This window comes from Balaenoptera musculus, chromosome X (assembly GCF_009873245.2).
Source record: "Balaenoptera musculus isolate JJ_BM4_2016_0621 chromosome X, mBalMus1.pri.v3, whole genome shotgun sequence".
NCBI lineage: Eukaryota > Metazoa > Chordata > Mammalia > Artiodactyla > Balaenopteridae > Balaenoptera > Balaenoptera musculus.
The window spans coordinates 125,599,434-125,626,082 of NC_045806.1; the positions used below are offsets into that span (position 1 = coordinate 125,599,434).

Sequence of the window (26,649 nt, forward strand, 5' to 3'; positions counted from 1 at the left end):
TATGGTTTTGAGTCAGTAAAGCAAATTGGGGATTGTTGTCAAATTGAACTTTGTGGGAATTCCCTGGTGGTCCAGTGGTTAGGACTCCGTGCTTTCACTGCCAGATGGGGGTTCCATCCCTGGTGGGGGAACTAAGATCCCCAAAGCCACACAGCGTGGCCAAAAACAAAATAAAACAAGCAAAAAAAATTGTACTTTGGGTGTACACTTTCCATGTCACTGGGTTTATACTACGGAGTATAAAACGATACAGTGGAAAAAAATTATTAGAAGAATTAGGAAATATGAATTCTCTAATCCCATCACTGATCCAGTGGATTTGAAGCAAGTCATTTCCCAACTTTAGCTCTCACTTTCCTCAACTAAAATGAAAGGGCCTGACTGGGGCTCGTTCAGTTTGAGAATCATTTTCTGATTCACAGGGGGAAGACTGGAGGTGCTAGTTCCGGATGCCTCCGTAATGACCACGTCCCTTGACATGCCATTTCATTCCCATGGCAACAGCTCTGTTTGGGCTCCACTGGCCTCTAGCTCTTTAGCAGCTGCTGCAGGTCGGAGGTTTCAGGACTTTGTCCAGGGGCCACAGGGGTGGCTAATTTCTGTCTCTCTCTTACAGTTTCTGAGTTTATGCTAAAAGTTCTCTCTCCATTTACTGTGAGGTGAGCTCACAGTAAATCCTGGTAGAGTGTAGAATTCAGCAAGAAAAAGAGGTACAGAGGTTTAGTTTATATGAAACGCTGATATGCAAATAAGATTAGCCAGGCATTTTGTCCCCCCTCAAATCTCATTTATGAATGGTTCTTGATTGAGTTATCACACAACTGCCCCAGAGGCTGCTAAAGTGCCATCCTGGGAGGCAAGAATTGAGCTACAGGATATATGTGTGACTCCTGATAAGTCCCTTCCAGACCAGTTTCCTCATCTGTACAAGGAAGAGTTTAGAATACTGTTATGGGCTGAATTGTGTGCCCCCCTCCATCCCAAGTTCATATGTCAAATTCCTAACCCCCAGTACCTCAGAATGTGACCTTACTTGGAAATAGGGTCATTGTAGTTGTAATTGGTTAAGATAAGGTCATACTGGAGTAGGCTGGTGGGGGGTCCCTAATTCAATATGACTGGTGTCCTTATAAAAAGGAAAACTTTGGATACAGATACAGACACAGGGAGAACGCCACGTGAAGAGAAATACAGACATCAGGGGGATGCACCTACAAAACAAGGCTCACCAAACATTGCCAGCAAACCACCAGAAGCTAGGGGAGAGGCACAGAACAGATTCGCCTTCATCACCCTCAGAAAGAACCACACTTGCTGCCACCTTGATCTCAGACTTCTATCCTCCAGAACTATGTGACAATAAATGTCTGTTGTTTAAGCCACTCACTTTGTGGTATGTCGTTATGGCAGCCCTAGCAAGCTAATACAACTACATCACTGATTCCCCATGTTTTCACTACCAAGAATCCCTTTGCTCTTTGTCCTTTTGTGGACTCCATTTATTTAACAGATATTTATTGAGCACCTACTATATGCCAGGCCCTTCTCTAGTCATTGGAGATACACAAAGTCAAAAAGCAAAGATCCCTCCCTCTTGTGTTCATTCTATGTTTTAAAACATTTAGTTGGCCAAGTATAGTATAGTTTATTTTAGTTTAGTAATAATTTGGGTATTTTCTCATGAGATAACCAGGATTACCTCATCAGTGTGATATAATTAGTGCCAAAATCAAATGAAGGTGATGTTTTTAAGTAGCTGTTGATCCCTTATGGCAAGTAAATACATTCAATTCATTAGGTTTCTAAAAATATTAAAAATTGTCAGAACCCCCTTTACTACATTTATGGACCCCTAGGGGTTCAAGGACCTCATCACAAGGTGATTAGCTAGAGCAGGGGTCCTCAAAATTTTCCTGGGAAGGGCCAGATAGTAAATACTTTAGGCTTTGTGGCCCATACAGTCTCTGTCACAAACAACTACACAATGCTGTCATTGTAGCATGAAAGCAGCCATAGGCAATACAAAAGAATGAGCATGGAAGAGTTCCAATAAAATTTTATTTATGGACACTGAAATCTGAATTTCATGTAGTTTTCTCGTGTGACGAAATGTTATTCTTCTTTTGATTTTTTTTAACCATTTGAAAACGGAAAGACCTTTCTTAACTCATGCGCTGTAGAAAAACAGGTGGCAGGCACGCTGTAGATATTTGGCCGGCTGGCCAGTTTGCTGACCCATGAGCTTAGATTCTCTCTAATTCTGCTCTAGTTCTGGCATTAGGTGGTTCTTATACCCCAAAGGGTCTAGGTGAGGACCGGTGAGGGATTACAAATTTAGTAATTTGAACTCAGACCCGGGCTTCCTGCTTTCCGGTCCGCGGCCCCTAACACTGCTCTAAGCTGCTGGTTTAGTCATGATTTCAGATGTGGTCTTTGTATCCATGTGGTGCAGAAAATAGATGTGCGGTCAGCGGCCCTTTCCAGGCGTTGACCATGTAAGGGCTGTCCTCTTATTAGCAGCCAGTGGCAACCTAATTTTGTCAAGCCTGACCCTAGGCTTACGCACCCTTTTCGTTTATGTATCTCTCGGGTTGCGCAGCCCGGGAGGCCCATCTGTCCCTTACTATTTGAGTCCCTGTTGTCTCATTGGCAGCTTTCTGAGCAGCTGCAAAATGTTTTTAACTTTAAGTGGAAGCTGGGATCACCAGCGTCTGGCCTGGAACAGTCTCTCTCAGCAAGGGCTCTTTCAGCTCTGACATTCCCTAGCTTTACGGACTCGGTGAGTGTTAAACTAACTCCTCCCAGCTTCCCACGGCTGGACTTTCACTGGGGGCAATAATTAATGAGGCGTTTACTCAAGGACTGGGGAATAATGTGCACTACTTTTTTGTGTTGTTGTTGTCGTCGGAAACTGCTTGGTTGCCTAGCACCCCAGTCGTCTGCCTGGTCTTCCTTCCTCGCAGATCATCTGTTCCAGTCGCCTCGCAACCACAGCTCGGCGACAGGGGCCGGAACGGGGACGAGAAGTGCTCGCGCGCGCTCAGGGGGCGGCCGCAGCACCGCCCTCCCCGGAAGAACATGCTGCGAGGCAAGTCCCGGCTCAACGTGGAGTGGCTGGGGTACTCGCCCGGCCTGCTCCTGGAGCGCAGGCCTCTCTTGGCAGGGCGCACGCCCCGCAGCCCCGGCCGGTAAGTCACGTGAACGCTCGCGACCGCGCCTGCGCCTGCGCCTGCGCCTGCGCCCGGAGTCACCTCGGCGCGCCGCGCCTGCGCGCTGCGGCCCGCCGCCCGGCGCTCGCCGGCACTTCCGGCGCGGTCCGCCTCGACCGGTCTCCCGCGGAGCCGATTAAGCGCGGACGCCGAGCCCAGCCCGCCTCTGAGCACCTGCTGCGGGCGTGGCGACGCCATGGAGCGCTTTGATAAAGCGGCGCTGAACGCGGTGCAGCCGTGCGACTTCAGGTAGTCCGGGGCAGGGCCGGGGTCGGGCGGGGGCCTGGAGCACGAGGCGGACCGGCCCTGGCCGGGAGCGGGACAGGAGGGAAGGCCCGGGCCGACCGGGCTGACCTGCGGTGGGTGGGCGTGAGGTCTGGACCCTCGGGGTCGCAGCGCGGGCTACAGGAGAGAGGGGAAGTGGGTTGGGACTTGCAGCGTCTGCACGCCCGGCCCCTACCCTTCGCTCGGGAGCAAGGGACCCGGGGTCTTGGGGGATAGGTCGGGGGGCCTTCAGCTCCTGTTTCTGGCCTAGCACCACTTCTCGCTGTTGTCTATATTGCGATCTTGCTGTTTGCAGTCTTTTTCCCCGCTGCAGGGTGAGCTCCCTGAGGACAGGAACCTGGCCTTCTCCATCTCCGTGTCCCCCACAGGGCCTGCATCGTCGGGGCTTAATAAATGTTTGCTGTACGCATGAACGAATGGAAGGGAGAAAGGACTCTCCCTGATTTGAGTCTTCTTCACTTGGGGAGTCAGTAGGATGGGGGCTGGTGGCCGAGTAGAGGGAACCTGAGGAGAGAGCGGGTGGTTCTTGATACCTCACGAGGCCAGAGGATGGGGAGGGTTTTAGCCGCCATTCAGTGTGTGCCAGGCTCAGCTTAGGTGCTTTGTTACATACATTATCAGAATTAAGAAAGTGCTTAGTTTCCTGATTTTTAAAAACGATGAAGTTGACTCAGAATAAGTGACTTGCCCAAGATCACACGGTTAGGTCACACAATTAATAAGTGTTGAAGCTGGCAGTTGTCCAAGCCCACTGACTCCAAAGCCCGTGATCTTTGGAGCCCCGTGATCTTTTTCACTCTCACAATGGCAATGTAGGTGTTTGTTTATTTTTTTTATTACTGTCTAGTAGTGACGCTACCAACAGGTATTTTTATTAAGTTCACTTAGAATACAGTATAGCCTTCCTAGACTGATTCTAGTGTTTCCTAATGGAGTTTGCAGTGAAATCTACTTGCAGTGGAAGTCTTGCTTGCCATAAAAGGGAACATGGTAAGCTCTATCTGCTTAATGTTTGCTGCAGAAGTTTATATGAAGTGGGTAAACTCTAGATGGTTTTAAGAGTGGGGACACAGTAAGGTTCATCCTGAATTATTTGTTTCGTGTGAGGCCAGTTCAAATTCTGAATGTTCTCATTCTTCATTTCTAACAAGTCTCAGTAACACCCGATCAGACACATAGGAGAAATCAGTTGAATGACATCAGTAGCTTTGTTTTAGAATAAATCACCGGTTATACCCAAGCTGGCAAGGAGAAAATGTCCTATAAACACAAGAGGAAGTTTGAAAACTAATTTTCAAAAGTTTGTATGCTTAACTTTGTACTTAGTCCTATATTTGTGAGACTGAAAGTCAAATTTTTGGAGCTTGAGGTAAAGAGAGAGGTGAGAAGGAGTTGGAGATAAGCTACAAATTGTTAAGATATGCTATGTGTAGAGTGCGTGGGGCTAGAAATTAACATGCAGAAAAGATTCTGTTCGCGTGGTAGGATCATAAGTGATTTTGTGTGCTTTAAAACAGTTTTATGGTATTATATCATCTTTTCTATAGTAAACTTTTCTCAAAGCCAGGCCAGATAATAGATATTCAAGAGATGATCTAAAGAACAGGAGAACCGGTTAACCTTCCCTTTCTCTAGGTTCTCAAGCTTTGTTTCTTTATCAGGTTAGATGATCTGAATTTTGCACACCAAAAACACATACTTTATTTTATTTTATTTTATTTAAGTATTTATTTTTCTCACACACACACACACTGTATTTTATTTTTACAAGAGATAAATAAACTGACACCAAGCATTGTAAATGGATGACCACAACAAAAGCAACAATGATTGCAATTACCAAACATGAAACACACTCATACTATGTCATAATATTGACATTCAGTCCAATAATCCTCCACTGTAACAGCTCCTTTACTTTGCAGTGAAAATTGATTTGTATATTTTTTGCCTCTGAGTCCTTGTGGGATTTTTTTTTATTCAAACAGAAAGTCACAAAAATTATAATCATCCTCATCAGTTCACTCAGTCCCATGTAATTAATGTTTTTTTTCATCTTGATCTTTTGTTAGCACTTTTATGAATTCATCAGTTTTCCATTAGAGTTCTGAAAATGCTTATTCATTCAGTTCAGCAGTATAGTTAGTTACCAGAAACCTGTACTTGTCAGAGTCTTTTCCATGAATTCCTTGAAGATGAAACCCTTTTATAGGAACATTTTTGCAAAAGCATCAGAGTACACCCAGAACTGTCTGTAAATGACAAAAGACTTAAAAATGACCACGGTTAAAGATTTGATGAAAGTTCATAATGCAATTGACAAGGAAATTTAGTTACTTCTGAGATATACATTTTAAAGTAATAACTAGAATTATGATTTACAACATTATACAAGAACATATAAGATTTTTAGAAATTTCATGTAATGTCTGAAACATTTATATTAACATATTTCCATACAAATAACCCAAAGAAAGTTTAGTATTAGTTGTTTTTTTGTTTGTTTGTTTGTTTATACTGCAGGTTCTTATTAGTCATCAATTTTATACACATCAGTGTATACATGTCAATCCCAATCCCCCAATTCAGCACACCACCATCCCCACCCCACTGCGGTTTTCCCCCCTTGGTGTCCATATGAAAAACACATACTTTAACTCCCCAAAGAAACACCATGAAGGTCAAGTTTTTTGTTGGGGTCCACAAAAGAATTGGCCAAATACCGACTTTATGTATGTATGTATGTATTAATTTTTTATACAATTTTTAAAGGGTTACACTCCATACATAGTTATTACAAAATATTGGCTACATTCCCCGTGTTGTACAATACATCCTTGTAGCCTATCTACACAATAGTTTGTACCTCCCACTCCCCTTCCCCTGTATTGCGCCTCCCACCCTCCCCACTGGTAACCACTAGTTTGTTCTGTATATCTGTGAATCTGCCTCTTTTTTGTTTTCACTAGTGTGTTGTATTTTTTAGATTCCACGTGTAAGTGGTATCATACAGTCTCTGACTTATTTCACTTAGCATAATGCCTTCCAAGTCCATCCACGTTGCTGCAAATGGCAAAATTTCGTTCTTTATGGCTGAGTAGTGTTCCATTATACGTATGTATTGATATGTTTGTGTCTGTGTGTGTGTGTATACATATATATATCGTATCTCCTTTGTCCATTCATCTGTTGATGGATACTTAGGTTGCTTCTGTATCTTGGTAATTGTAAATAATGCTGCTGTGAACATTGGGGTGCATGTATCTTTTCAAATTAGTGTTTTTGTTTTCTTTGGATATGACTTTTTGTATTTTTTTATATAGAACTCCTGCAGACACTCATATTATTCATGAACATTACACAATAAATTTTTCTAAAATTTTTCTGTTAGGAAACAGTGTAAGGGAGCTTATGTATGTTAGATGAGAATGTATAGCTCAGTGATCACCAAAGTGGGATGTATTAAAAGATGATTCATTGAAGTATGGAAAGAAAATAGTAGAATTTCTGCATAAATTAAAATTTTTTTAACCTTATCCTTTTTAGTGTCTGTTTTTGCATGTGTTTTATATTTTAAAGAATGCATGAGTAATATATGTATAGATAATTTATTTTAAAAATCATTATGCCTGTATGGGGGTATGTGCTCAAAACTTTTATTTAATGATGGATTGCACAGTCAAAAAAGTTTGTAGACCACTGGTATAAACGTGAAATGTTCCCTTCCTTTGTGGCCTGCCAGAAGCCTCTCCTGTAATGGTATACACAATTATAAGAACTCCTTTGCCTGGATTGTCTAGGGGTACAGAGGAATGTGCAGGACTGGCTAGGACACAAGCTATCATGTTAAGTGCTGTAACAACAGGCATGAACTAAGTGTGGTTGGATCCCAGAGCGATGAATCGTTCCAGCTGGCATAATCAGGAAAGGTGCCTAGAAGAGAGGTTATTCTGGGGGGACCTTGAAGGCTGGGCTGTATTCTTCCTAGAGATATAGATAAAAACGAACCTCTTGCTGAGTATTACCAGAAAGAATTAAGTTCAAGTGTTGACTACGAGCATAAAGGTAGACGTGTGTTAAGGTTGTAGGGGAGCAGCACTTGCCACCCCGAAGTGTCTCTTTGGTGTGCAGATTATTTCAAACTGAAAACAGTCAAGGCCCAAAAGACCCAGGAAGAAACGTTGACCTTCCCCTTAATCGCCTACAAAAATTTAGATAGAGGGCCTGTTCCTGGAAGAGAGCTATCACCAGAGATACCTGCAAAGAATATGGGCCAGGTGTGGGGGAAATGGGGCATAGAGACCGGAGTCCACTTTGTGTCCCATAGACTGCACGGCCTAGCAAACACTTGTTTACCAAACATTTGCTTTGCCATCTCCATGTGAATTGCCTTCTTCCCCTTTGAAGTCCCCAACCCCTACCCGCAACATCCTCTTTTGTCTTTAGCTGAAGATGGTATTTAAGGCGAGGGTTTCGGCCATTTTGGCGAGTTACTCAGTTCTCCTGGGTCTCTTCCACGTATACATGTTACTCAACTTTGATTTTTCTCCTGTTAATATGTCTCATGTCAATTTAATTCTTAGAACAGCCGGAAGAACCCAGGAGGGTAGAGGAAAATTTCTTCCTCCCTGACAAGGTAGTGTGAGGATGGTTAGATTTAAGGACTTTATCTAAAGGTTAAAAGCTGTAGGGCTTACTGCGTTTAAACGTAATGTGTGAGGTGGTATGTTTGAGGTACGTGTGTGTCCAGGGTTGCTGGAAGCTTACTGCGGCTTCACTGTCAGTGTGCTGCTCATTTGTGACAGTGCATTAGGACAAATGCTGACGTATATCTACTTATCAGTAAAACAACATTAAGGAATATTTGAAAGTGGGGAAATAACTTTATTATTGTGTATTAATCTGGAGTCCTTTTTCATGTGCACACATTTTTAACATAATTGGAATAGTTAGTATACATCAGGGGTTGGCAAAGTTTTTCTGGAAAGGGCCAGTTAGTAAATATTTTAGGTTTTGAGGGCCATGTGGTCTGGCGCCACCACTAAGCTCTGCCTCTGTAGCTCCATGAAGTCTTAGGTGATGCATAGACAAGCGGGTGTGGCTATAATGTTTACATTGCTAATGTTTTAAGTAACAGTTTATCTGACTTGTTTCTCTTTAAGCATATAATTTTAAAAGCTTAATTGCATTCTTCAGAATCATTTTGTTGTATTCTGGAACAAAACTTTTCCCATTGCAATATTTCCATTGATTTTAAAATAGTCTGGAAGAATAGAATTCACTGAACGAAAAGTGTTTTGATATCAAACTTTTAATGCATCCATGTTGTGAAGGCCGTCTGAGTTGTACTCTAGCTATTTAATTACAAAGAAATTTGAGTAAGTTTCCTTCAGCTGCATTCAGATTGTTCTAGGCTCCTATTTCTTTGGAGATTCTCAAACCTTGTCTGTACTGTATTCAGCTAGCCACTGATAGGATGCTTTGTGAAGGGACGTTCATTAGTTGTTTTCTGTGTATCTTCTCCCTTGCTACCTCCATTGTGAATTCTGTAAATCGTGTACATTTGCATAGCACTTGGGAGATTACAGACCACTTTTTTGCACTTTATGCTTCCTTTCACACTGGATCTGCTGCTGGATTTCTAGGATCTTCTAATTTTGAGTCCCTGGCACTGCCCCTTCTTCCTCTCGCCACTGCTTTCAAGGCAGGGGCAGTGTTCCCAGCATCTTTTCTGTGGGTATTTATAGCATTTATGGACACAAGAGTAGTTGGAAATGGCTGTGCAGGCTCTGATTTTCTCTTTGTTTACTTTATTCCAGAAATGAAAGTTCATTAGCATCCACTCTGAAGACGCTCCTGTTCTTCACAGCTTTAATGATCACTGTACCTATTGGGTTATATTTCACGACTAAATCTTATGTTTTTGAAGGTAATCCTAGACCATAAAACAAGACATTTTCTCCCTTAACTATATTTGAGATTCTGTGCTTTTATGACTTCTTTATATCTTTAAACTGGGTATTCTTAATTTTGCTTCTTCTGTTTTGCTTTTCAAAAATCACGTTGCATGAAATGAACTTTCATCACTCGGTTATTTCAGTTTGACGTCATATTTGCTTATGGTTTTCTGTGGAATAGCTTGCAGATCCTTTCTTTTAACAGCCCTTTGAGAGCAAGAGTTGCCTGACATGGAAGGAGGAATTTGGGGGAATGTACCTTTGGTGGAAGACATTGGAAGGAAGAGAAAATAAAGCTCCCTTTTTTAATGTCAGAGTCCTTAGATGAAGTGATCAATTGTGGTTTTCATTCAAAATAATGTTCTTCTTGTGTAGAAGGTATTCAAATCTTTAAGTGAATACTTGATTTATCACTGTGCAAAGCATTCCTTTTTAATTGTCTGACTAGTTAAATATATAGCTAATAAAAATTAGTATGCTTTGTTTTTTGTACTTTGATACATTTTGGAATAAAATGGAAACTTTTTTTCTCTCGATAGGCGCCTTTGGGATGTCCAATAGGGACAGCTATTTTTATGCTGCTATTGTTGCAGTGGTCGCCGTCCACGTGGTGCTGGCCCTCTTTGTTTATGTGGCCTGGAATGAAGGCTCACGGCAGTGGCGTGAAGGCAAACAGGATTAAAGTGAACATCACCTTTTGATAGCATTAAATTGATTTTTTTTAAATGGTAAATGCGTCTGGGGTATTGATGATTTTAATAAAGTTGAAAGAACATGTTAAAATCTTATGGAATCACGTTTGACTAGTGTAAATTTTGATCCTTCTAAAACAATGGTTTGTATCATCAGTTTTAACTGTATGAGCCTCTCATTTGCAAATGAGAATTTGGAAAAGTTAAATTGGTTACAAATAAGTATGTGAAATTAGTTACACATTATTCTGGGAAGAATTTGATTATCTTACAACAAAACAATATTTTATAGCATTTCGTCTTTTGGTTGGCTTTGAGTTTTACTCCTCTGGATATATTCAGATGTACATAGTGGAGCAAATCTGAACTTTATTTTTCGCTGGAACACTTTTCCTAACTATCATGAAAATACCAGGTCATTGGATTTTGGGTTGTAAATGCGTATTGGAAATTGCTTAAATTGTGGACACTGGAATTAATCTGAATGTCACTGAGAAATTTTGCATAAAGTGTAATCCCTCGTCAATAGAAATCTTTCATTACATTATTTCATGGGGAAACTAGGCTGAATCACACCCATTCATGTAAAAGGACTGGGTTTATTGAAGAATGCAGACAGCAAAGCAAAGAGAGCTGCCTGCCTGGGCACCCAGCCTACTCCCTAAAGGCCCCTTGCAGGCCAGCCTCCTGCTTTCAGACAAACTCTGTAACAATCTGCTTTGCTCTGGTCATTCAACAATGAACTTACGCTTTAATTACAAGGTTGTGTAAACTCCCTTTAAATTTCTTTTTCCTACTTTTTAATAATGTATATGAATGAATTTACATTTAAACGTGTTGATTTTTGCATACTTAGGGAGTGTAAACAATCCTGAAAATAGATTATTTTTATCATCCAGGAAGTATTCTTGGAATTTCTAGTCTAGTCTTTTAAATCAGTGCCATTATATCCCAGATACATCCATAGATAATGTATCTAAGTTAGATAATCCTTGAGGTCCTTTCTGATAGAAAAAGACCCTGTGGTTTTACTTTCGTATCCTTGGTCTGTGTTCTTTCTAGCCACTTGGTACTTACTTGTGTGCAATCTAAAAACACACCCCCAAAAAGTGCATATTAAAACAGGAAGAAAATTTAAATTCCCTGTAATGTTGCCACCTGGAGATATCCACTATTTTGGTTTACATCCTGTGTGCATTTCTTAATGCTAGTTTGATACTAAAAGTTTGGTTTAATTTCAAATTCTGCCAATTTTACCTGGCGGCTATTTGCATTTTTTCAGATGAGTGATTATTGGCCGTTTTCTTAAAAAGCACATTCTACCTTTACTCTTTTTTTTTTTTTAAATAGTAATAGCTTTCATTTATTGAGTCTTTTTTTTTTAAACATCTTTATTGGAGTATAATTGCTTTACAATGGTGTGTTAGTTTCTGCTTTATAACAAAGTGAATCAGTTATACATATGTCCCCATATCTCTTCCCTCTTGCATCTCCCTCCCTCCCACCCTCCCTATCCCACCCCTCTAGGTGGTCATAAAGCACCGAGCTGATCTCCCTGTGCTATGCGGCTGCTTCCCACTAGCTATCTATTTTACGTTTGGTAGTGTATGTATGTCCTTGCCACTGTCTCACTTTGTCCCAGCTTACCCTTCCCCCTCCCCGTATCCTCAAGTCCATTCTCTAGTAGGTTACTCTTTTAACTAGATATCTCATTGTACAAATTTCTTGTCATTGATAATCCCTAATACAATGGCCCTTGCTGTGAGTGTTTGCCATTACTGATTTTGTTTGTTCACCCCTACTTTTGATGTTGTGGAAGTGGACTAAAGGAGTAGAGAGGTAGTTAGGCATAAAAGCAGAGAAGGCATTTGTGTTTATTTAATTGTTGAGAAGAAATAAAAGATGATTACTGTAGGACTATTTTTTATTCTTGCTTATAGTTAAATGTTATCTAGAGCTTAAATGTCTTAAGTAGTTATTCTAAATATAAAATGTTTTCTTAAAAAGACTACAGTTTTGGTATAAAATTGTACAAATTTAATATGAAATTGTAGGTTACTCCCGATTGAGTCTAGTGTACTGTATGGTAGATTTCTAGATGGTCCCCTCTTTAGATGCCTTGTTGTACTTAGAATTTGTCCACCTAATTTCTTTTTCTATAATGTCAAGGTTTTTCTTGTACTTTTGGGATCTTATGCTATTTGTAAAACGTTAATGTCCAGTGTTGGATTGTTTTGTTTGATTTCAGACATTTGCTGAGTAGATAACATGGGTGTGTTTCTGCAAGTATTTAAACCGGGGATTCATGCAAAAGCAGATGTAATTTCCTCTTGGAAAAGGTACCCAGCATTTGAAAGTTAGAATCGGGTGCTAAGGTTGATGTTTGGGGTTATTACAATATAGACTTGTTTTCACACCAGTTAATATTTTCTTAGGGTTTTAACTGTTAACTGAGTAGTTTGCTGCTGTTGAAATAACATGGTATTTGACAAATAGATTTATTTTTCAAGATGTCTCAGTGATTTCCTCTTGTACAATGTATATACTTCAGGATGTATAGAAAGGAAAGCTACAATTGAGCCCTTATATAAATGTTATAAGGTAGGAATATGTTCACTGTTTGAAAACTGATTGTAAGAATAACCTCAATTAGGGAGTGTAACTTGAAGTGTCAGTACGGGCTACTGATTTAACACATGACCTTCTTCACCTCACCTCCCATTTTGCCCCCCAGAATATAATCTTTATTCTCATTGTGCTAAAAAATGAAAAGTCTGCTGTAGAATGCATCTGATGTCATTAGCTCTTCAAGTGGATACCATTTTACATGTGACAGCAGAATTCAGTTTTGAATTGCTGAAGAAATTTAAACCCTCCATAAAAAAGAAAAAAAAAACCAACCTGTGTTTCATGGGAATCTAACAGAAATATACTGTAAGATTATTTTCATCATAAAGATCTCATCAGCTTTGCCCAAAAAGCAACTGCTTGACTTGTTTGGTGTTTATTTTCTGTTTTTGTATAAATTTTATATATACAGCTAGAGTACCCAAGGAGACCAGTAAAAACAGTTAAACAGATAGGGTGTACCCAAGGAAAGATGAAAGCTGAAGGTACATGAGACAAAGAATTTATATCCTGTTTTAAATGTATCTAGTGTATATTTCTTGTCTCCAGACAAGTTCATGTTTATTGTTTTATTTATGCTCAAGTGAAGTTGTAGATTGTTGGTAGGCCATTTTAGAAATGGGTTGTCTGTGGTACAAGTGGATTCACGCAGCCTCTGCTCTTCCATTTAAGATAGGGTTTGCAAGAGCTGGCCTGAAGCAGCACACTCACAACTTGACAAGATTTCTTTTTCCTTTTTGTAGGGGGGAGGGTCACCTGAGAAAATAAATTATTTTCAGGGACTTTGGGAACCTAATGGTAAATATTACATGTAACCTGTGAACAGATTAAGCCTTTATATATTCATTAAAGTACTCTGGAATTCCTCAACTTACCATCACTCCTGGCCACACTTTCCTTGCCTGTTTTGTTGCTACGTGTGCTTGAAAGTAATATCTGCGTTCCTTTGAAGATGTTCTATAGGTCACATTTGTCAGTTACAGACTAGTCTTCCTTTTTCTCAAGTTCAGTGAAATCTCACTGAACAGTAATAATAGCAATAGCTAACATCTGCACAGCACCTTACAGTTTGCAGAAAACGTTCACATTTTCTCGGTTTTTTTTGCATAGTGAACCTGTTATGAGATTTCTCTTGACCTTGATGCTAAAAGTGTTAGAATCTTTGAAGTCGCTAGAGTCACTGAATATGCTGTAGTCTTGAATAGCGCCCTGACAAGGGGCAGATTTTAGATGCGCTACCTTGAAAGCTGCGTGTAATTATCAAAATGGGGGGCTTGAGTTCTTTACCCACTTGAATCAGATTTACTTTTGTGAGTGATGTTTTTCTGTTATCTGGATGGATTTTGTATTCATTATATTCTAACCTGTAACTTGTATAAATTTACTGTCTGTTGTCATTAAAAAAGTGTTCGTAATTACACTTTGATGTCTCCTGGTTAAATTAATAGTTAAGTTTATTAACCTCTTCATTTTTTTTACATTTGTTTGCCTCTCTGTTTATACCGTATAGAATCTGAATAGAGCTGTCAAGGGTAAGCTTTTATGCAGTAAATGTAGGCCAGAGATGCTCAAATGGGTGGGGGCTGTGAGGGATGCTGAGACTGGAAGGGCCGTGCTGGGCCCGTCAGAATTGGTATAGGCAGCAGTGGGGAAAAGAAAGCAGCTCCTTGCCTTGTGCCTTAAAAAAAAAAAATCATTTGGGGGCGAATGGGCTTCAAATACCACTGAAGGAGTGAGGGTGGGAAATACCTGTGGCTAATTAAAGACAGGGATAGTCAGTTCCTGGCAATGTCCAGCACGCCACTCCCTCATGGCAGTGCACTGTTTCCTCTGTCCTCTAGGCCACTTGTGGATTGTACAGTTGACCCTTGAACAACATGGGTTTGAACTGCATGGGTCCACTTATTTATGGATTTTCTCAGTAGTGAATACTACAGTGCTACACAATCTGGTCGGTTGAAGCTGCAGATGGGGAGTGTGGAGTTAGAGGATTTCCCACTGTGGGGAGGGTCGGTGTCCCTAATCCCGGCTGGTTCAAGGGTCAGCTGTACTCATTCCAGCTCCTTGCTGCACTTTGGAGGGTTCCAGCTAGTTCTCATTAATAAATAATATCCACTCCAAAAAAAGATTTGAGACATCTTAGTATCAAAATGTACAGGTTACGTACAATTGTATTTATATACAAAAGTACAGATTGTAAAATGTCCAGGGAACTCAGGAGACAGGTAATGACAATGCAGAAACCACTGGAGTCACCTTGTGGGATTGAGTGCCCAGACCTAACCCGAACCTGAGTCAGAACCTCGGGGTGGTGGGGCCTGGAAATACATATTTATAACAGGTTGTGCTCTGATGCAGCCGGTTTGAGAACCACTGCTAGAGATGGAGAATTATACATGGATATTTTTAATGCTGGACTTGAAGATGTTTGTATAAAGCAGGCCTGAAATGGCAGGCACTTTATTAGGCAAAGGTAGAATCCTGTGTAATGCTATATTGAAGGTTTAGTTTAAAATCAAAATTTACGGGCTCCTTGACCATCCATATTGACTTTGCTTCACTATTAATGAATTACGTTAACCGAAAACTGTAGTACAGGAAACAGCCCACTTGGAGACAGCTTAGGCCCCTGCTGCTCCTCTGATGCCTTCACCTTATTTGGAATCCTCACCGCTGTGGTCTTTGGAGAGAGGCAAAACCTAACCCAGGAGTTCAAGTGAATTTGGTCTGAACAGTAAAGGAAGTAGTGGAGAAAACCAGGAGGGTTTCCTAGGCATATCTGCTCCATTAATAGTATGACTCCCCTGCCCCCAAATAGTTTTCCTCGCATCGCTGACATCTTTCCACTTCATTTCACGCACACCCTGCTGTTTTGCCCATTAAAGATGCATTTAGGTTAATCCTCTTAGAAAATACAGGATTTGGGTGGAGAGCAGCTCACATCCTGGCGACTCAGTTGCTGCGTCCCTTCAAAGGAGCATCGCGCTACCCTGAGGGAATGCATGCTAGAGATGAAACTCCCTGTGTCCTTTTGCTTCTCACCATCTTCCCTGCCTGGGTCTGGACCAGCTTCACTCCTCTAACTGCTCCTGTAGTCATTTCGCCACAAAGCAGCTAGAAGGTTTCTTCCTTTAAGAATCTTCGATCGATCGGGCATGCCATACCTCTGCTCAGAATCCTCCAAATAGCTCCCAGTCTCCCTCAGAGTGGTATCCCGGCTCCACACACAGCCTACGAGCGAGGCCTCCTCCCTTTGTTTCATTCGCTCCCCCTTGCTCAGCACTGGGCAGCCTGCTTTCCCTTCCCCAGATCTCCCATGCCCACCCCCGCCGCACAGCTTTGCATCGGCTCTTCCCTCTCCCTTAGATCTTCCCTCTCCCCTGGCTCCTTCTCACCCTTCAGGTCTCAACTCTCAAGTCACCTCCCCAGAGAGGCCGCCTAATCGAAAGTTGCAAGTCCCACATCACTCTCATAACACAGAACATTGATTGAAATGATCTTATTTGTTTATTATCTCCCCCCCTCCATGAAAGCATAAGCTCAGGAGAGTAGGCACTGTCTTATTCACCACTGAATCCCCAGGGTCTAGCACTGGTTTTAATAAGGATGTTCTTGGTCAACTGCAAGTAACAGAAAATGCTGTTCAAACGATGCAAAAGGCCAGAGATGGGGCTAATCCATTGGCACAGGTAATCAGGGTGCCTGCTCCATTTCTCTGCGATTCTCTCTGCATGTCCTTCTCAGTGTGTTGGTAACATCCTCAGGCTTCCCTCCCTCATGAGGACAAAGTGACTGCAGCCATTCCTGGGCTTCATCAGCACACCACAGACAGTCATCCAACCACCGAACAACCCCCCTGGGCTTTACTCTGGAGTAACTCAGTTGATGTGCCCACCAGTGAAACAATCACTTTGGCCACGCAGTGCCAAGCATTGGTGGGTTTATGCCTGGACAAGTGCCCAGTCCCAAACCAATCACTTGGGGGTTATACTGGTTAACTCAGGGCACTCAATGCCCACCCCTGGGGGAGGGGTTAGATGCTGGTAAGGCTCCCAGCAATGTTTGCTGCAGGGCTCAACTGATTCGTTAACTGGATGAGGCAATGTGCAGTATATACACGTATATGTACAATAGATTCGGATATGGCTGCGGGCGTGGATATGGATATGGCTGTGGATACGGACGTGCACGTAGATACGAATGGAGGTGTGAGAGGCATGCACTTGGGGGGCAGGGCAGGGCAGGGCCTGGGGCGGGACCATCTTCCAGAGGACTTTACAACTGCATGAGGGCTTGGCCCTAGTAGGTGGCAAGATACCAATACAGTCCCTCTACGAAATTTGGTCAGCTCTGCCTCGGGAAGAAGGCTGAAACAGTTGGAGGGTCATCAAATTCTTTCTCCCATCGGTATCTGTGGCTCTCTGTTCCCAGGGTCTGCACTCTGCTCTGAAGCCCTAAAACACACCCTCTTTCTCAATCACTCCCCACTCCCACCCTTCAGCACTGCGTCTGTGTTTCTTCGGAAACACAGGTACACGTAGGGGGCGTGCTTTATGCCTGCACACGAGCAAAGTGTGTGGGTGCGCTGGATGTGCTCTTCGTGGCTATGGCACCAGGATTTTCCTGTTCAACGAATTCTCATGGAAGGTAGCAATTGCAGTTGATCAGCTGGGATCCCGCTGAAGACATGTCCCAAAGACAACAGTGGCGAGGGGTGGCCAGACATCCCGGTGCAGGGATACTCGCCAGTGCTGTGCTCTGTGATTCTGCAATTATCGGTAACATCATCAAGCTCAGCTCTGGCCCGTCAACATGCACAAAAGCAGAAAGAATGAGAGTAGAAACAGAATCTGATTTTCTCAGCTATGTGCAAACTATACAAATATGTATTTTAAAGAAAAACGTATGTGGCATAGCCAGACTTTGTTATTTTAAAAAGACTCACAATAGAAAATGAAAATGTTTTGGGGCTGTGAAAAATGAAGTCTGTTCACATTTCTATATTCCATTTCTTTCCGAAAAAAAATGGATGTAGGACAGATTGAGAGCGCTGTGCCTTTTTTCCTAGTATTTCTGCTGCTCTTATAGCTAGAGACACATTTCTCATCCTCCACTCTTTGCTCACTCTTCCCTCCCAGCCCACCTTGAACCAACTAGAATTTAAGATTAATAAAGTCGAGTGATCAAGAAAATAAAAACAAAAAAGGTGAGTGGGAAAGGAATAGAAAGCTCGGTAAAATGGAATGAGCAAGAGAAGTTAAATGAGTTCTTCTGACTGACTTGGCAAAAAGGGCTGGTGGGTAAGGCCCCCGTGGAAGGCAGAATTGTAAGATACCCCCAAGAGCCCCATTCCCTGTATACATGCTTGTACAGTCCCTTCCCCTTGAATATGGATGAAACCTGTGAATATGATGGGAGAGTAGCTCCCTTGATTTGGTTACTGTATTAGTTTGCTCAGGCTACCATAACAAGGTACCACAGACTGGGCAGCTTAAACAATTGGAAATGTATCTTTTCGCAGTTCTGGAGGCTAGAAGGCAGAGATCCAGGTGTTGGCAGGGTTGGTTCCTTCTGAGATCTCTCTCCTTGACTTATAGATGGCTGTCTTCACATGGTCTTCCCTCGGTGGGTGTCTGTGTCCCGGTCTCTTCTTACAAGGACACCAGCCATATTGGATTAGAGCCTGTCCTATTGACCTCATTTTAACTTAATTATCTCTTTAAAAACCCTACCTCCAAATACAGTCACATTCTGAGGTACTGGGGGTTAAGACTTCAACATTTGAATTTTGGGGGAACACATTTCAGCCCGTAACAATTATGCTGTATCTGTGGTGGGCAGAACAATGACTCCCCCAAAATGTTCACACGTTTATCCCTGGAACCTGTGAGTATGTTACCAGACCTGGCAATGGTGAGTTAAAGGTGAAGATGAAACGAAGGTTGCTATTTAGCTGACCTTAAGAGGAGGAGAGTATCGTGGATTATCTGGGTGAGCCCAATGCTATCACACAGGCACCCCAAAGATATATTCACTTACTAATTCCTAGAATCTGTGAATGGCAAAAGAGTGGATCTTACCTTGTATGAGGAAAGATGTGATTAAATTTAGGATCTTGAGAGGGGGAGTTTATCTGGATTTATCCTGGTGGGATAATCTTTGCTAATCCCTGATAACCTAAATGCAATCTCATGTATCCTTATAAGAGGGAGGCAGAGGGAGTTTGAAACAGACCCACACAGGGGAGAAAGCCATGTGAAGACAGAGGCAGAGACTGGAGCGATGAGGCCACAAGCCAAGGAAGCCTGCAGCCACCAGGAGCTGGAAGAGGCTTCTCAAAACACCAGCCGCCCAGTGGCGAGCTTAGGAGAGTTCAAGGGGAGCTTCACTATTCGCTTCTCAACGGGCCTGACTCCCACCCCCAGTGTCTGCCTGGGCGAGCTCTAGTGTTCCATGCATTTCCACGCAGGCAGATACCACAGCAACCAATTTTGCTCACAGTCTGTTTGCCCAGTGCCCTGCCCTGTGCCTGACACAGAATAGTTGTCCAGTGCGTATGTTGGGTGAATGAATGTCATTCCGTATTATGTGCCTTGTAAGAATTCTTTCCAGTGAGTTTGACTTTTATATATGCTTTCCGTTTCCTTGAGTCCCTGAGGCATCTGGATCTGCCATGGAGGGAGAGTCCTGGGGGGCAGGTGCAGCCCTGCGAAGAATTAGGCCTCATATCTGCCCTCAACACAGTGTTTGCTACAGAATGCACATTATTCATATTTGATATCGTTCGAACACATGGTTCTTCGTATGTCAGAGATAGATGTAGTTTTCATTCTAGAAGGTGTGTGTGCTTTCTGTTAACGCAGTGGGCTTTAAAAGTTTAATTTGTGGCAGTTCCATAACGATAAGTGATAATGCTGTTTCGGCATGACCCCTCTAACCAGAAATGACAGATGTTTTAATCATCACATTCAGCTCAAGGAACAAGCTTCCTGAATCCTGATCACACATTAAAATGTATTTAATTGTTTTAACAAAATAAGCATTGGTATGTTGAATCTTTAATTATTTGCATTATGAATATGCCATGCGGTTGTGGATGCTTGAAGAGACCTTCTCTCTGTACTAAATATCAACTTCTTTGGGGTAAAGTCATGATCTTTCATGTTCCAAAGAATGTTTAGTGAATTTTCTGAGAATCTATCCGACTGCCCCTTGTAAACTGGCCCAATGGTACACTCGGTGTAAGCAATGAACCCACACCCAAAGTCCGTAGTTTACATTAGGGTTCACTCTTGGTGTTGTACATTCTATCGTTTTGGACAAACGTATAATGACGAGTATCCACTGTTATCGTACAGAATAGTTTCACTGCCTTAAAACCACCCCTGTACTCTACCTATTCATCCTTCCTCCCTCTGCCCCCCTGACCCCAACCCCTGGCAACCACTGATCTTTTAACTATCTGCATAGTTTTGCCTTTTCCAGAATGTTATATAGTTGGAATGGTACATTATATAGCCTTTTCAAATTGGCTTCTTTCACTTAGCAATATGCATTGAAGGGTCCTGCATGTCTTTTCATGGCTTGAAAACTCATTTTTTTTAATGCTAAATAATACTCCATTGTCTGGATGGACCACAGCTTGTGCATTCACCCACTGAAGGACATCCTGGTTGCTTCCAAGTTTTGCCAATTATGAATAAGGCTGCTATAAACATGTGTGTGCGTGTTTTGCGTGGAGTTCAGTTTTCGGCGCCTTTGGGTAAATACAAAGGTGTGTGATTGCTGGATTGTATGGTAAGAGTATGTTTAGTTTTGTAAGAAACTGTCTTCCAGAGTGGCTGTACCATTTTGCAGTTCCACCAGCAATGAATGAAAATTCCTGTTCCTCAACATTCTCCCTAGCATTTGGTGTTGTCCGTGTTTTAGATTTTGGCCCTTCTAATAAGTGTGCGGTGGTATCTCGTTGTTGTTTTAGTTTGCAATTCCCTAATGACATATGATATTGAGCTTTCCATGTGTTTGTTTTTTGCTTGTATATCTTCTTTAGTGAGGTGTTAAAGCACATCTTTATAACAAATGCTTTAATAAAGATAAAAAACCTGACAAACTTTTCAAACCCTTTTTTTAAAGTCATCTTGTTCGTTTCGCTGTTGCTTCACATTACCAGTAATAAGAAACAGTTTGTAAAATCTAAAGTCTACTAACTAAATATATACAGTTGACTCTTGAACAACGTGAGGGTTAACCCATGGACCATGCAGTAATGTAATGTCTACTAGTGAAGAATATTTGTGCGTAAGTGGACCTGTGCAGTTCAAACGTGCGTCGTTCAAGGGTCAACTGTGTAAATTAAGAATGCCCGATTTGGGGGAGGTGCATTGGTCAAGGAGACAGAAGATCTGAGTTCTGGTTCCTTCTTGCCACCAAATGTTTCAATTTAAGCAAGTCACTTCCCTTTCTGAATCTCAGTGTCTTCTGTAAAGTAAGGGTGATGTCTAAGATTCAACTACGGCTTTCTTTTTCTTTTGTATTTTAAGTCAGTCACTATAATGGCCCCTGTCAATATAGAGACATCTGAGCCCCTTGATTGCCTCATGGTAAATTTTATATAATCATCTTGAAATTTTTCCATATTTCTGTTCTGTGCTGAAATGAAGAGCTTTGAATGAGGCTGAAACCTAGCAACCAGCTCTCCTGAAATACCTCATTGAATGTGTTGTACATAGAGTGTATCAGGGGAGAGTATATACAGCAAAAATGGTAACCACGCTTCAGCATTAATTTCATTTGGTGACTCACCCACTTTGTCATCCAAAGATGGCATTGATCTAAATTATGACCTTTTCTTCTACTTCATATCATTAGAATAATGCCAGTAAAAGGGCAGTGACTCACCACTGGAGCAGATTCTTCTTGAGAAAATTAGCAGAGCTTTGTCATGGAAATCTTGGTCAAAGGGTCTTTTATTAACTTCACCTGGTGAGAAAGCCCATCCTTTGCCTGGCTGGTTAAGGGCCTCTTGTACAATATGTCCTGTGGATTCAGTCTCGCCCAACCATATTATTTTGTTGATGCTCTCCCCTTCTGTCTGTAATTTAGGCTTTGAATGCACGAAATAATTTTTCACCGAATCAGTTGTTAATTGTCATTGCCTTTGTAATTTGAAGGGGCTTAGGGGGCTTGTTTTGCACTCTGGACTAGTTTTCATACATAGTTTGTGGATGCAAAGCCCTTTATGCATGTATGTTAATTGTGTGTCTGCACTTGTAGAAGTGGATACTCGATGGCAAGAGTGTTGAAATTATTGTTTTCCACTTACGAAATGAGCACATCAGGAGTTTGGGTATTAAAAATAAGGCCTTGTCATTAGACACAGTTTGCTTATTATTTCAACATACCCTGGTCTTATTCAATTATATGTCAAGGCAATATTTAATAAGTATAATAATTATCATTTGTGCTTAATTTAATCCATACTTCTCTAGCCTACCAAATTCTGGAAGGCATTGGGCGTAACTGCTTATATTCCCTTTGTAAAATACTAACAGAAAATTGCGCGTACTTGAAAATTTGATAAATACCTCACACAACTGGAAGCAACCATCTCACGATCGATCATCTAGTCTCACTCTTCATTGTGCATTTGAGGCCCAGAAAGGGGAAGTAGCTTGCTGAAGGTCACACAGCAAGCCATGGAAAAGCTGAGGCAACACTTTAATTCTCCAGCTCCCAGGCCAGCCCCTTAGTATCTCAGTAGGCCCTCTGAATCGGAACCCCTGGGGATAATGTTGAGTGTTCAGGAGAGTGTTAAATGATATTCTGTGCCATCTGCTTGAGAAGTCTATAGTATATTTAGAAACATTGCTTTTCCAAGTGGTCCCAGCATATAAGGTCTGGGATTCAAAGAGGGTAAATTAAGATATTTTAAAAATTCCTTTCTGTGGTGCCTCTTGGTCTCTAGTAAGCAAGATGCTTTTAGATTCATGTTGTGCTTGTAAGTCAGTTAGATTGATTTCCACGAGAGACACAAGAAATTTAGTGTCATAACTTCACGGAACACCATGTATAGACTTCTGCTTTGGCATAAGGTACTAAGAAAATCTTTTCCTCAAAGTAGTGGAAATAAAATCACTAATGTGTAATCATTGGAACAGATCCTTCTGGTGAATAAGGGGCCGATTATCACCTTTTGGAGGCTATATTAACTCTTTCATCCCGGGGTTAGGTTACTAGTTAGTCTCTGGTCATCCTTTTTATAAATTCATTTCCTAGTAGATATGGATTTTCTTCTTCCTAAAAATTTACATACTTTCACAAGAAGCCTGCCTGAACTGAAAGTAGATAACTGAGTCGATTGTTTATGTTTCCAAATCGTTTTAAATGAATTTTAAGAAAACTTAGGGCAATTCAGTAATTGGTTGAATCATCAAGCAAAGTGAAGCTTCAAAGGCTATAAATAGCAGTATTTACTGGTTTTAAATATCCATGGGGAAGAGTCAGTTAGATTGGATTCTGTCATACACATCCTAGTCTGTGTAATTCTTGAATTCATTTTTCTGGGGGCTAATGCCATAGAGATCAGACTTTTTATTCATTCATTCAGATATTAATTCATCAAATATATTTAGTGAGTAACTTCCATTTGCCAAATCAGGGGCGAGGTCCAGAGAGGCATGAAGGACATGGTTCCTGAATGTGAGTAGCTCCCAGATTGGAGAGGGGAAGTGGCAAGGAAGTAGGGGTACTCCATGTTTAGAGGTGCTGGGAGGAGGGCATGTCAGGGACAGTGCAGAGCAGGAGGTGGGGTACCAGGGTGGGAAAGGGGAAGAGGGTGTGGGGTTTGGGGAGGTGGCAGGCTCAGGACACAGAGGGCCTCGTGAGCGCCATGCTTGCCCAAAGGAAAAGCATGTGCCAAGGCCCAGGGGTGGAAGGGAGTTCAGTATGGCTGGAACAGAGCTGCAGATCTTCAAGGGCAGAGAGTAGGGGCAGAAGCACAGGTCTAAGGGTCATGAGATTGGGCAACAGGGAACCAGCGAAAGGTTTTTTTGGCAGGAGAAGGACATGATCAAACCCGTGCTGTTAGAAAGCTCCCTTACCAACAGTGGGGAGAAGTGTCGGGATACTTTGCTAGTTTCCATTATTTTGCTGATACAACTCTGCTGCAGTGAACACCCCCATGTAAGTCTCCTTGAGTGCAAGGAAAATCATAGACGAATGACCAACTTCCCCTCAAGCTGGGGAACCACTGGATGAATTGTGACTCATTCATAGAATGGCAAAAGTGAATGAACCAACTCCACATGTATCAACGTGGATAATATTGAGGGGAAGAAGGGAAGTTGAAAATAGGCTACGTGCAGTGCAATACCGCTTATGTGAAGTTTAAAAACACACAATAAGGCATATTGTTTGTGGATAAGCAAGTGCATAGGGTGAATAGAAGAGTACACACCTACCTCAGCTACTGGGTGCCTCTGTAGTGGGAGGGGAAGGGAGCAGGGTTTGGCCTTCAGCTGTTTGGTAAGGCTTTATTTATTTTTAAAAAAGTATATGTCAATCCCAATTTCCCAATTTAGCCCTCCCCCCCTTTCCCTCTTGGCAACCATAAGTTTGTTTTCTATGTCTGTGACTCTATTTCTGTCTTGTAAATAAGTTCATTTGTACCATTTTTTAGATTCCACATATAAGCGATATCATATGATATTTGTTATATACACACTACTATATATAAAATAGATAACTAATAAGGACCTGCTGTATAGCACAGGGAACTCTACTCAATACTCTGTAATGATCTATATGGGAAAAGAATCTAAAAAAAGTGTGGATATACGTATATGTATAACTGATTCACTTTGCTGTCCACCTGAAACTAACACAACATTGTAAATCAACTATACTCCAATAAAATTTTTGTTAAAGTTAGATAATAACAAAAAAATTATAAAAATAAATAAAAATAAAAAGTAAAATGTTAAAACATCAGTGAAATCTGGGTAGTGGGGACATAGGTGTCTGTTGTATTATTTTCTGTGTTTGAAATATTTCAAAATTCAAATTTATAGTAGAACAAAGAAAAGAAAAATACTATTGTATCAACTATTGTACTCTTGGCTGCAAGTAAAAGAATAAGAAAGAGACCTAAGAATAGATTTTTAATTATCCCGTTAAGCATTGACAAACTACAGCCTGCTGTGGGTCAAATCTGGCCTGCTCTTTTTTGTTTGTTTGTTTTTTTAAACATCTAATGATATCATCACTTTTTTTAAAAAATAATTAATTAATTAATTTTTGGCTGCATTGGGTCTTCGTTGCTGCGTTTGGGCTTTCTCTAGTTGTGGCGAGTGGGGGCTACTCTTCGTTGCAGTACGAGGGCTTCTCATTGCGGTGGCTTCTCTTGTTGCAGAGCGTGGGCTCTAGGCATGCGGGCTTCAGTAGTTGTGGCATGCGGGCTCAGTAGTTGTGGCTCACGGGCTCTAGAGCGCAGGCTCAGTAGTTGTGGCGCACGGGCTTAGTTGCTCCGCGGCACGTGGGATCTTCCCAGACCAGGGCTCGAACCTGTGTCCCCTGCATTCGCAGACAGATTCTTAACAACTGCACCACCAGGGAAGTCCCTGCTCTTGTTTTTATATGACCCATGAGCTGAGAATATTTTTCACTTTTTTAAGTGGTTGAAAAAATTCAAAAGAAGAATTTCTGGGTTGTGTGAAAATTGTAAGAAATTCCAACTTCAATGTCTATTAATAAAGTTTTATTGGCACACAGCCATGCCCATTCGTTTACGTATTGGTTGTGGCTGCTCTTGCATACCAAGGGCAGAGCTGAGTTGAGACAGAGATAGACTGCAAAGCCTAAACTATCTACTGTCTGGCCCTTTAAGAGTTTGCTGACCCCTGCCATTTAATGAAATGGTCCAAGCATCACGTATCACATGACAACGTCCAAAGGTTGAGGTGGGTTGGTTGGGAGGGGTGGCGGTATTGCCTCATGTGTCTCTCACTTTTTTAACAGGGAGGGTATTCTTTCCCAGAAACTTTCTAGCAGATTCCACCTTAAATCCCACTGGTCAGAAGTGGGTCACATGGCTATCCTGGGGCTGAGGGAAGAAGTAGTCAGATCTTCTGAGTGTAGAGAAGGCTTCAGTTAGGAGGGGGGAAGGGATAGAGCAGCAAACAGGCAACAGTACCTGCTCCAAGTATAAAGTTAAAAATGAAAAGATTGGATTAGAAGGGGCAAGAGGGGATGTGGGGAGACCACTTAGGAGGCCAGTGGCCAGTGTCATCGTCCAGGAGAGAAATGATAAAATGATGGGGCCTCGGACCCAGGGACCTTTCACAGAATGAAGGTGGTTGGATTCTGGATATATTTTGAAGGACAAGCCAATGGACTGGATATTGGGGGAAATAATTGAATTAAGCAGGACCCCAAGGTTTCTGGCTGGGACAACTGGGTGTCATTCCAGGAGGTGGGGCAGATGCAGTTTTGATGTAGAGGTGAGGAGCAAGCCTCAATGTCTTGTTTCACCATATTTTCAAGTAAGAGAGGTGAGAAAATAAAGCAGAGACAGTGTTTTTGCTTAAAAGAGCTATAACTCAGAGTGATGTTTTTCTACTCTGAAGAAATAGAGCTGTTACCAAAACAGGTTCATTTTGCCCAGACACGCAGCAAGCCAAAACGCTGACACCGAGGTTTGCAGCAAAGACAGGGTTTATTCGCAAGGAAGCCAAGCGAGGAGATGGGAGAGCAAGTCTCAGATGCACCTCCCTGAAGGCAAGGGGCTTGCAGTATTTCTGGGACGCAGAATAAAGAAGCAGGGTGGTCTGAGGCATGGGGAGCAAGGGGAAAGGTGATTGGAAAAAAGTGGGGAAATTGTCC

The 26,649-nt window shown here is 41.9% G+C and overlaps 1 protein-coding gene across 3 annotated transcripts; it reads left to right on the forward strand.

The window, feature by feature from the left end:
- Positions 1-2,589: 2,589 nt before the first annotated feature.
- Positions 2,590-13,028, forward strand: VMA21 (vacuolar ATPase assembly factor VMA21). Of its 3 annotated transcripts, none has more exons than XM_036840054.1 (4): positions 2,590-2,779; positions 2,928-3,188; positions 9,314-9,423; positions 9,991-10,389. In XM_036840054.1, the coding sequence occupies exons 2-4, from the start codon at positions 3,079-3,081 to the stop codon at positions 10,131-10,133; spliced, it is 363 nt and encodes a 120-aa protein (XP_036695949.1). In that variant the 5' UTR covers positions 2,590-2,779; positions 2,928-3,078; the 3' UTR covers positions 10,134-10,389. The 3 variants fall into 3 exon arrangements, with proteins under 3 accessions (XP_036695949.1, XP_036695950.1, XP_036695952.1); XM_036840055.1 differs by having other exon boundaries at positions 2,964-3,188; XM_036840057.1 differs by lacking the exons at positions 2,590-2,779; positions 2,928-3,188 and adding an exon at positions 3,267-3,458 and having other exon boundaries at positions 9,991-13,028.
- Positions 13,029-26,649: the final 13,621 nt, after the last annotated feature.

Excerpts from the sequence above, each read along its gene's own strand:
- VMA21 (XM_036840054.1), top strand. The coding sequence starts at position 3,079 with ATGCTGCGAGGCAAGTCCCGGCTCAACGTGGAGTGGCTGGGGTACTCG. Across the intron at positions 3,189-9,313 it reads ACGCCCCGCAGCCCCGGCCG|AAATGAAAGTTCATTAGCAT; the intron begins GTAAGTCACGTG and ends ACTTTATTCCAG. Across the intron at positions 9,424-9,990 it reads TAAATCTTATGTTTTTGAAG|GCGCCTTTGGGATGTCCAAT; the intron begins GTAATCCTAGAC and ends TTCTCTCGATAG.